This window comes from Helianthus annuus, chromosome 10, assembly GCF_002127325.2.
Source record: "Helianthus annuus cultivar XRQ/B chromosome 10, HanXRQr2.0-SUNRISE, whole genome shotgun sequence".
Lineage (NCBI taxonomy): Eukaryota > Viridiplantae > Streptophyta > Magnoliopsida > Asterales > Asteraceae > Helianthus > Helianthus annuus.
The window spans coordinates 154,903,440-154,915,179 of record NC_035442.2 but is presented as its reverse complement, the minus strand read 5'-3'; the positions used below and the strand labels follow the sequence as shown (position 1 = coordinate 154,915,179).

The following is an 11,740-nucleotide window of genomic DNA, read 5'->3' as shown; positions in this document are numbered from 1 at the left end:
TATGCTCAATAAAGGCTCAAAACTCACTTTTGTGGGAATGAGTTTTTAATGTGACCAAGCATATATAATCGAATTTTAAACTAGACTTGTTATGCCGTTTCATAATTTTCTTATGTTGGTTCTTTTTTTTTTATCACGACGCTATCGGTTGTAAACTTGTAAAAATATAACCTTTTTAGAACTTGTTATTCCCAACTTAAACTAAGAGAAGTAAAAAAAAATGAAAAAAATGAAAAAGTTTTTGAAAAAATTTGGGGTGTTTAGCGGTTCCAATAGAGTTTTGTGTAAGGCTTGTGTTTAGGATTTTGCAAAATTTCAAGGTTTTAGCATCCCCCCCACACTTAAGTTACACATTGTCCTCAATGTGTCCAAAAATAAAGTTTTTGGTTGATTAGAATGTATAAAAGTGTGTTAAAAAGCAAAGATTTTTGTTACTGGCATCCTGGACACGGCCCCGTGGTCAAGTGCCAGTAACAAAAATTACAGAATTGAAACAGAAGCCTGGACACGGGGGCGTGTCCGCTGAACACGGCCCGTGTCCAGTTACCTGAACTGGGTGATTTTTCTGCAGGGGCTCAGCACGGGGCCGTGTTGGTTGGGCACGGCCCGTGTTGAGCCTTCTGTGATGGAGATTTTTGTCGGGTTGCTCTGTTCTTCGTGCATGGTTCCATTTTTTCTCGTTCCCTTTTTCATCCATTACCACCATGAGTGTGTTTTATTCTCAAAACAACCATCAATCATAAAAACCATCATAACATTGCAAATCATAGAGAGACATTACATAAAGATAAAAGTTATATAGATATTAAACTTATGGAGTTCTAGCCCTACGTTTTATTTTAATTTAGCAAAATTTCCAAGAAGATACTAGTCTTGGTTAGATAAGGCTTTGTAGAATTCCTCCTTTCGAGTGCGGTTCTCCTCATATGTCGGCAAGCCACTCCTCTACCTCCCTTGGAAGGAGAAAAGAGGGTTCGCTTGCATTGGTTTGAGGAGTTTCAACTTCCGCTGGAACTTCTTGTGGGTTTTCCATAGGAGGTTCTGTGGGAAAGTCTCCCCACCCGGTAGGGTTGTTAACACCGAGTGCTAAGTTCCAGTCTTGTTGTGGGAGGACTGGTTCCATAGGGGGTGCTACCAAAATGTTTAACCTTTGGTGCAAAAGGTTAATTTCTTGGAAGCTGCTTTCAAGTCCCATTGTAAGATCGTTAATACGGTCAATAAGGACCTCCTCCACTGACGTCATTTCGTCGAGAGCTTCCCTTAGCGCTATCACGTAGTGTACAAGTGTAGCTTCAACGGAAGGCCTCCTTCCCCTTCGGCTGTTTGAGGAATGAACGGATGATGTTTCGCTGTTTTCACTCGCCATTCTACGAAAAATAAACCAAAAGCAGTTTATATGACGAAACAGTTTCTGGACACGGCCCCGTGCTCATTGAGCACGGCCCCGTGTTCATCTTTCTGCAGAATTTTGGAGCAAGGAATCTTGGGTTTTTAAGTTATTTTCTGAGTTTATGCAAGCCTTTTGACAGTAAATAACTTTAAACAGTGTTACATAACATGTTTTTACCAAGATTCTATGATCAAAACTCATTGTTCCCTACCACAAAGATTGAAAATTCAAACTTTTCATGGTAGTTCTTGAAGAAAGATGAAGAAGAAGGAAATGTCTAGAAGAGGAAAGGACAAGATGGGTTGTTGGAAACTTCTTTTAGACTTACCTAGGATTGTTTGAGAGAAGATTCCTTCAAATCTCTGTCCCCAAGTTGGTCCAAATGTGCAGGATTTTTGGCTGCATTTATAGAAAATGACAGCCTGCTGAACACGGCCCCGTGTCCGCTAGACACGGCCCCGTGTGCAGATGAAATTCTGACACAGTTTGTCCGTATTCTGACGTTCTGATAGAGGGGAATCTTTTGATGGACACGGGGGCGTGTTGGCCGGGCACGGCCCCGTGTCAGAAAGCTGTCTTATGAAGTTTTGTCTTTACTAAGGAGCTAATCTATATCGGGTGGCTCTTGACTTGTTGGAACAACCCCATAGTGCCTAAGATACCTTAATTGTCCTATACTAAGGCGAGAACGCAAGAGGTTGTCGGTGAGGGTAATTCCTATTTTCATTCTAGGTGGACAAGTCCAACCCTTTCCCGGGCTCTCGTTAAAGAAGGTGTATGCCGAATCGCTCAGGTCTATGTATGCATCGAACGAAGTCGATGGGGAGTCCTTCACGGCACAATCGGCACAGGGACGACTATCGTCCGCGTCTTTTCTAGGTAAGAAGGTATTTTCGGGAGCAACGAGGTTGTCGGAATGCGGTTCCAACATTTCCTCATGGTCATCATCTTGAGATGGATCTAAAAAATCCTTCCTAAGTTCTTTTGACCAATTGAGAAGTAGTTCTTCTAGTTGAAATAGCTCGTCAAGGAGCATTTCTCCTAGAATATCTGGCTGGGCGCATTCGAGGGAGAAATAGTGCTTATTTTTACTTTCGCCTCTCTTAAGGTTACAAGGAATCGGTGGGTCTATATAGTGGGGCCTATAAGTGAGGAAAAAACATTTTAATTCCTCATGTTCGCCTCCACATATTCGACACCACAAACCATAAGAGTGCCGAAAGTAAAAAGAATTACTATCACTCATGTTTGTGTCAGAAATTACTAACCGCTGGGATCTAACGGTTCTGTTTTCAGTAACTGAACCTTGGGCACGGGGGCGTGTTGAGTGGACACGGCCCCGTGTTCAGCCTACTGTCTGACTTAAAACAGGATTGCCAGTTCCAATGATTGAGCACGGGGCGTGTTCAGCAGGCACGGCCCCGTGTTGAGCTCTGCAGAAGCTAAAAATCTAAGAAAAAAAATCCTAAAAATTAAAGAAAAATAAAAATATGATTAGGCCGTTGATTCCTAACTTTCTTAAAATCCTTGTGTCCCCGGCAGCGGCGCCAAAAACTTGATGTGCGTGAAGTGTAGTATATTTTAGATGTATATTTAAGCCATTTTTACACTTTTAGCCAAGTTTTAAATTTATAAAACACGATACTCACTAACACTAAACACACATATGGGCAAGTGCACCCATCGTGGACGTAGTATAGTGTTGGTAAGATACCGAGGTCGTCCAAGGACACAAGAGCTTTTAATACCGGTTTATCCTCAACGTCTAATCAAATCAAAAGGTTAGAAAAATATTTTAAACTAAAAAAAATAAAAACTAACTAAATGCTGAAAATAAAAATAAAATAAAAACAGATAGACAAGATGAATCACTTGGATCCGACACGTGTATTAGTATAACCTTTGATTATTTTCGCACTTTTGCACTGGTTTAAGAGATTATCTTAGTTATTGTAGTAGGCCCCTCTTTTGAAGGCGACGTTACCCTCAACCCAGTAGTTTGAGTCAGCAAGGATACAATCCTAAAGGGTCGGATTATTGAAAGATAATGAATTAAGTTATTAATGCAAATTGTGGTAGGCCCCGCTTCTGGCGGTGACGTTACCCTCGGCTAAGTAGTCTGAGTCAGCAGAGATACAGTCTTAAATAGCCGGGTTATAGTATTAATAGTAGTTAACTTATGAGGGGGTCAAAGAGTTTGGATCCCCGCCATCCAATACCTATGGGCATTGAAGGAGATCCTACTAAATTTGACCCAGGTCCCAAGCAGGACCTCTAAACGCTGAACAAGGGCAAGACCCTTACCAAACCGTTCCCTTAACCCCCGACCAGGTAGCCAACATACCTCCATATAGACCGTGGAGATATGAATGGTGAAAATTTTTTATTTTATATAGACAGTAAAATAATGCCAAGACACCACGGACAAACGATAAGGAAAGATCACCTTCAACATAAGTAACTAGTTATTAAAGTCATTAATACAAAACCAAATAAAAAGTGCAAAAGATTAAAAATAAAAAGTATTATACTAAACACTTGTCTTCACCAAGTGATGTAAGAGACTTAGGCAAACATGGCCTTGATTGTCAAGAACTCTTACGATCAATCTTGGATCCCGAGACGACTCACACACTCTACGATGGACAATGGATGATGGTGGTGGATGATGGTGTTATGGTGGTGGTGGGTGGTGGATGAGGTGTGAGAGAGGTGGTGTGCCAAGGGATGAGAGAGAATGAAGCCAAGCTCCTCTATTTATAGGCTGAACAGAGGGCTGGACACGGCCCCGTGTCCGCTGGACACAGCCCCGTGCCCGCCTGACACTCTCTCTCCTCATTAATTGTAATTGCGAATTACAATTAATGCGCCTGCTGTACTTTCACCACGCCCCCGTGCTCGCTGGACACGGCCCCGTGGTGGGCAATGGAAGCTTCTACTGGTTTGTCTTTTCTGCTGCTTCCTGGGCACGCCCCCGTGTTCGCTGGACACGGGGCGTGTTCAGACTCTGTTTCTTTCTTTTTGCTTTGGGAGGTGCCGTTGAGGGTCCGGGCAGTCTACTTTTGTTCCTTTTCTTGTATTTATGGTAGAATTAGTGGTCTTTTTGCTTCTTTTGTGATTTTGAGCTCATTTCATCCTGAAAATACAAAAGGAAGACAAAAACACTCTTTTTCCAACATTAGTACTTAAAAAGGGTTAGTTTTATGCCTTAATTGATGTGTTTTATATGTTGCATTTTACACACATCAATATCTTAAAGGTGCTCCTGGTACTGGGATTATGTTTAAAAGGAGCCATGTTTTTCAGCTAACCGCCTTTGCAGACTCAGACTGGGCTAAATGTGTGGACAGCCGAAGATCTGTTACAGGTTTCTGCATATTCCTTGGTGAATCCTTGATATCATGGAAAAGTAAAAAACAAAGTGTTGTTTCAAGGTCTTCTGCCGAGGCAGAATACAGATCCATGTGTAGTGCCACATGTGAAGTGTTGTGGCTTCTAAATGTTTTGAGAGAACTCCAAGTTGACGTGAATATTCCAGTTCAGCTAAAATGTGATAACACTACAGCCCTGTCCATTGCTGCCAATCCTGTCTTTCACGACAGAACCAAACATTTCGAAGTTGACTTGTTCTTTTTAAGGGAGAAAATTGCTTCAGGGTTGATCAAAACATATGGAGTTAAAACTGAACATCAGCTGGCTGATATATTCACCAAAGGCTTGCTGCCAAAGGCCCATTCTGACATGTGTAAGTCATTAGGCCTCTCCAACCTTTTTGCACATTTACACTGAGGGGGGATGTTAAAATACATGTATAATTCTAGTATAAATGTTCTCCTTATTTATAAAACTTTATATAAGTTGTTTTGTTCGTTAACCATTTCCTTTTAATTTGTTTGTGAGGTTGGGCACCTTGTGTCTCGGACTCGTTCCTGCTGGGCTTCCGTTCCTTGGGCCTGTAGCCGTTAAAGACAGTCTTTCCTTGGGCTTGTAGCCGTTGAGGACAGCTGGTGTCTCGCTGGTGTGTTTAGGGTTTAGCCCATATAATGGGAAGATGGTTCCGGCTTTCAATCATTGAAGCATTTCATCCTTCGTGCTCATCATTCTCTACTCTCTTAAAATACCATATCCTCACAAGTTAATTCGTGAGTCTAGGGTTGTTTACCTTCTCCTGTATTAGATCATCCAGTTGGAGATATTTGTTCACTGTTTGGCTGTTAATCTGTGCCGACTGATTTGTTCTGGTTTTTTGTATTTGATTCATCATAATAAAAGTTTGATTATCAAGTTCTGACAAATAGTAATTGTGGGCAAGGATACTCTGAGTTCTTAAAGGAGATTGTGATGCTTTCTCATTGCAAACATAAGAATCTGATCTATCTTCTCAGATTTTGTGACGAGGATGGTGAGAAGATCCTTGTGTATGAGCATGCATCTAATGGAAGCCTCGATCGTCATTTAAGCTCCCCTGCTCTCACGTCACGTGGACAGATCGTATCAAGATATGCCTTGATGCTGCGAAGGGGTTAGCCCACCTTCACGATCCCAAGGACACTCACCAAAGAGTTATCCATAAAGATATAAAAAGTGGCAACATCCTGCTAGATGACAACTGAAACGCTAAACTTTCTGATATGGGATTTTCAAAAATAGGACCTGCTAATCAGAAGCACACGTATGTGATCACCAATGCTGCAGGTACCCTTGGCTACTGTGATCCCCAATATATGAAGACGTGCTCCCTAACCAAAGAATCAGACATATACTCTTTTGGTGTCGTCTTATTTGAAGTCCTCTGTGGGAGATTATGCTACACCAACCCGTTAGAGATTTTAGTGCCTAAATGGAAAAAAAACTACGAAGATAACAAGTTACGCCAAATTATCTTTAAAGATCTCACGCCACATATGGACCCAACTTCGTTGAAAACTTTTTCAGACATTGCATTCCAGTGTTCGCACGACTCTCGTGAACGACGCCCAACAACGTCTTTTCTTGTGAAAAAGCTTGAGATTGCACTTCAGTTTCAAGAGCGTCATGATATGAATATGACTAATGTTCCCACTTCTCACAAATCCAGACGCGTTGATGAATTGAGCGTACCTCTCTCCAATGGCAAAGGGGTGCTCTTTCTTAACACGGGCAAAGTGGTAATTAGCTACTTTGATAGTACAATGCCTTTCACAGTCGTTGATCTTTTTTGCGCAAAAGTAGAGACAATGGGGACAAGCATATATGGGAGTGATTATAAGGCAACATTAGAAAATGGTTTTGAAGTTGCAGTAAAAAGACTGAGAATAAAGGTTACTAAAAGTGATACAGAATTTGAAGCTGAATTAGAATTTATTGGGAAAGTTAGGCATCCGAATCTTTTAGCAACGAGGGCTTGTTATTTGGATCCAAATGGAGATAAAATTCTCGTTTTTGATTACATGCGCAAAGGAAGTCGTGCTGCTTTTCTCCATGGTAAGTGGTAACTAGCCCCCATGTTCTTCCGTTATTATTTTATTATTCTTCTTTTTTCAAACAAACAAGAATAAAAAAAAAACATTGTTCTCTCTTTTCGTAAGCGCTAAACAACCAGCCCGGTTGGCCAGTTCGCTACTCCTGAATCGTATTCATTTGGGCTGACTGGTTATGATGGTGACTAGGTGAATGTGGACTATTATGCTAGAATTGTTAATTTTGTTTTCCAATATATCATTGCTTATGTACCTTCATGTTTTGTTAATACATCAAATCCACACCCAAAGATAACGTACAGTACTTCCATAATTTACTTTACGTTAACTATTACCTCAATTGGTTTTTAAACGGGTTAGTTTAGACCAGTCCAACTAGTAAATAATGTGGCTGCGGTAACGCTATGAAAATATTGCATAAAACCGGTAACTAGGTTATTTAATCCTATAGGTTTGATAATTCTTTAACTTTGTGATTATTTTGTACTCAAGATACTTGCTTTTGCCGACTTGAATGCAGCTCAAGGACCCAAACAACGGGTAGATTGGCCAACAAGAATGCAAATAACAAAAGGAGTGGCTAGAGGTTTGCAAAGCCTCCACACCCATCACAATATAATCCATGGAAATCTAACATCAAGCAACGTTTTGCTTGATGAGAACATTAACCCCAAGATTTCTGATTTTGGGCTGTCACGACTCATGACTACCGATGAACACTCACATATGGTTTCAACAGCCTATAATCTTGGCTACCAGGCCCCCGAGGTTACAACACTCAACAAAGCTAATACAAAAGCCGATGTCTACAGTTTGGGAATGATAATGTTAGAACTCCTAACTGGCAAATCACCAGGAGAGGTTCAAGATTTACCACAATGGGTGGTTTTGACGGCGAAAAAAGAGTGGACTAGTAAGGTTTTTGATCATGAATTGATGGAAGATGATACAGTTGGTGATGATGAGTTGTTGAATAGTTTGAAACTGGCTATGCGATGTGTTCATCCATTACCACAGGGTCGATCGAATGTTCACCTGGTTCTTTAGCAGCTAGAAGAGATTAGTTGATGATGGTGGTGCTAGACCTTCATTAAGCTAGTGAAAATGGAGGTAAGTGATAGTGGAGATTATGATTCTATCATCCTTGAATCAAGATTTGTTTCGTTGTAAATACAAGTTTGCATATAATTTATTTATCTATATGGTAATTCTTTAAAATTCGAATCATTTCGTGTTAAAGACACTTCATTTTGTTGACATGAATGCAACTGGAGGACCCGAAACGCAGGTATATTGGTGAATAAGTATGCAAATAGTAAAAGGAGTGGCTAGAGGTTTGCATAGCCTCCACAATATAGTCCACAGAAGTTTCACAACGAACAATATTCTGGGTGTGATAATATTAGAGCTCCTAATCGAGAAATCACCAGAGAGGCGATTAATGGTCTATACTTACCACAATGGGTGGCTTTTATTGTGGAAGGAGAATGAACCCCTAATGAGATTTTCTTTAATAATGAATTGATAAAAGATGCTTATGCAGTTGGTCACGACGAGTTATTGAATAGTTTGACACTGTTTTTGAAATGTATGTATATATCACCATGGGATCAGTCGGATGTTCAGCTCGTTCTTCAGAAGTTGGAAGAGATTAAACCAGACTCCACCACAAGTTCCAGAGATGATGGTGACGTCGGATCTTCATTAAGCTAGTGAAACCAGAGGTTAGGGCCTTAGGGGTTGTGGAGATTATAATCCTATTACTCTTGAATTAAGATCTATTTTGTTGTAAATTTAAGTGTGAATTTAATTTGATTTTACGAATAAGGGTTTTTTTTTTTTTTTTTTTTTTTTTTTTTTTGGAAAATAGTCAAATGACAATAGTTAATATAATTTTTTTAAATGTAATGTATATAAGTCTTAGATGGAAGCCTATAAGACCATGTGTAGTGGTAGTGGGTTATAATGCCCCCACCATGGGGCATTATCCGACACGTGGCGTCCTAGTCAGCGTTGGGGCATTATAGCAAAAGTGGCGTAGTGAGGCATTATGCCAATAACCCCCATTCAATCATTAAAAAAAAAAGAGGAAACAAATGGATTGGCTGGTCAAACACAAGCACATACAAAAAGTAGGTTGTCAGACTCCCATTGGCCACATTAAGTAAACTTCAGCGTTTTAAAAATCACGCCCACTTCCATTTTATTTGAAAATAACGCCCCAAAACGCCGGGTGTAATGGGGTGGGGGGCGTTTTGGGGCGTTTTTTTTCAATTTTTTTTTAAAAAAACGCCCCACTACGGGTGGTCTAAGTATGAGGCAATAAGTATGATACGGTCTACCTCAAAGCGGAAGCCTATGAAAGATGAGAAAAAAATTTATGATTGATACGTTAAATATACAAAGAAAAAGGTTCAACTTAATCTATGCTTAACGTTTTGGCTTGAATTACCTGAAAAGCACATTAGTGTATTCCTCTTTTACAAAATCTTAACCATTCATTGCACTGAACTTTTCTGAATTCTTATGTTCGTGTTCTTTTTTACAAATTTGCACTAAAATCTAATCGTTTATAAAATCATAATATCCCACAAAGTACCTTGAATATGACCACACTAAAAGTTTATAAAATCCTTTTGGTTATCACATTGATAAGAAGCTTTCGAAAGCACCATATTCAATAACAATGTAAATCATAATCAAATAACAATTTCTAATAAATATTCATTTAAATCATAACAAAATGTCAACTCATTAATACATGAAACGTATACCTAAAATGCAATTTCATAACCAATTCAACCAAAACGGCAAAACCAAATGATAATCAAGACATACAAGCTAACTAATTGATGAAAACATTAAAAAAGAAGTTTTCACTAGACGTAAATTATTAAAATTTATTTTATGTACTAAGAGATAACATTTTTTATACAACACCTTTGATACTCTTTAACCAATAATTGCATCTTGTTTTTTACACAAACAAATACGAAGGTAGGCTAGCCCGCTTGCGACATATCTTGAGACGTTGTGTCCATGTAGCAATAGTGGAGTTTAACAGACTGTTTCGGATTGCATTAGATGAATACTTGTACAAGGATCTTCTCATATTCCTCATCACAAAATCCGCATTTTTCATCACAAAATCCACATTTCTCATCACAAAATCCGACAAGAGAGATCACGACGTCAGATTCCTAGAGATGTAACGGGAAAGCATAATGATCTCCTTCCAAAACTCAGGGTGAAATCGCTTAAATTAATGAATTTAATACGCTCAATAGCAACCATGTTTCGCCCTTTAGAGTGTCATACACATTTCCAAATCCACAACTTTAATAACTTTGTAACCAAACATCTTAGGTGGCTTTTTTAACTCTTCCAAATGAATTTTAAGATGTTCAAACACTTTCACAACAAACGCCATTACCTGTAGATCAAATAAAATTCAGAGAGAGCTCGAATCAAGCGTTCCAATCAACTGAAAGTGAAGAATTTAAAAGAAAATGTAATGTGAGAATCACACAAAAAACGGGCTATGAAATGAAAGATGGTTAACATAATATATATTTCAAAATGTTTTGTGAGTCAATCTATAAAAAACTGTGGGTGAAAAAATCATTTAGGTTTCATGTCGCGTTTGAAAAGATCAAAACAATTAGTAGTAAAAGAAACTTCATCTGATCAATCCGTTTTTTTCCCGAATTTACAACAACAATTTCTACCTATTTATACAACGAATGAACCAAAAAAACATTAAAATAGCAAAATAAACATAGTTACGAACCTCTGGTTGATTAGTAAGCATAAAAAACAGCTAGCAGCCGATTTCAACAGCGGATAGAGGCTGGCTTGCATAGGGTAGGGCAGCGGCGATTTTTCTAGTTTGCAGCGTAGCAGAAATATAACCTAGATGCTCGTCCTCTGTGTGCAATATGCAACCCAAATGCAATGGGCTTTTATCCAACAAAAAAATATTCTTTCTTTTTGGGCTGGGCTTAAGAGGTGGATGTGAACAGGAAAAAGAAAATAAGAAAAAAGGATGCGGGTCCTGATGCATATCCAAACCGGGCTGACTGCTGAGAACCAAAATCAAGTTCTAACCCAACCTGAAATCGATGTTGTATTAGTAAACCGAAAAAGATAAAGGGGACAATAAGAAATTAAGATTGGATTAGTAAAGGTTTATTAATTTACAACATGTGAAAAACTGAGACCACTACTGGTTATTTTTGAAGTTGGGATCGTTGCCGGCCAAAATAGTTTGAATCATTAAAATCAATTATTCCTAATATTTATTGCTATAACTTTAATCGTTGTTTAAAAAAATAGTTTACATTATCATTTGTCCCCAAGATGCGACACGTTTTTCAAAGCTCGAAAATGGCACCTGAATTCTCAGGGGCCGACTCTGATAAGATGGCTTGTGATTCAAGATACTCTTCAACCACATTATACACATGTAAGTCGCATGGCCCTTGGACGCGATTGTATTATATGTGAAAACAAGTTTAAAATTAAATGATTTGAGGATTTGAAAACATACAAACCAGTGTTGTCACACCCCAACCGATGGCGGAAACATCGGAGTGAAACGAAAACGAGACTACAAGAGACTTCATAACACAATTTTTGACAATAATTAAATAATGGACTTCATTTCGTTTCTAAAAGTCAATTACAAAGGTTGAAATCAAATAAAACAACGTGATATACAATACGTTCAATACAAGAATACAACAAACAAGTACAAATTGATACAACACAATAAAACTTAAGACGTCTAAGTGTGTATCTAAGCATCATCACTACTTCAATTTCAAAGCGTCGTCATCTTCAACCTGTAACATGTTTAAAATAAAGTTCAATGCAAAAGCAAAGGCGAGTA

The 11,740-nt window shown here is 38.8% G+C and overlaps 1 protein-coding gene and 1 long non-coding RNA gene across 2 annotated transcripts; one reads left to right on the top strand and one right to left on the bottom strand.

The window, feature by feature from the left end:
- Positions 1–6,021: 6,021 nt before the first annotated feature.
- LOC110882951 (probable leucine-rich repeat receptor-like protein kinase IMK3) lies at positions 6,022–8,562 on the top strand. Its single transcript, XM_022130831.2, has 3 exons — positions 6,022–6,853; positions 7,370–7,867; positions 8,393–8,562. Exons 1-3 carry the CDS (start codon positions 6,022–6,024, stop codon positions 8,560–8,562), a joined length of 1,500 nt encoding a protein of 499 aa, XP_021986523.2.
- A 1,148-nt stretch (positions 8,563–9,710) lies between these two features.
- Positions 9,711–10,784, bottom strand: LOC110886098. The gene is made up of 2 exons (XR_002562619.2): positions 10,640–10,784; positions 9,711–10,282 (listed from the first exon to the last, which is right to left on the bottom strand). It is a non-coding gene; the product is annotated as an uncharacterized LOC110886098 (long non-coding RNA).
- Between the last annotated feature and the right edge of the window lie 956 nt (positions 10,785–11,740).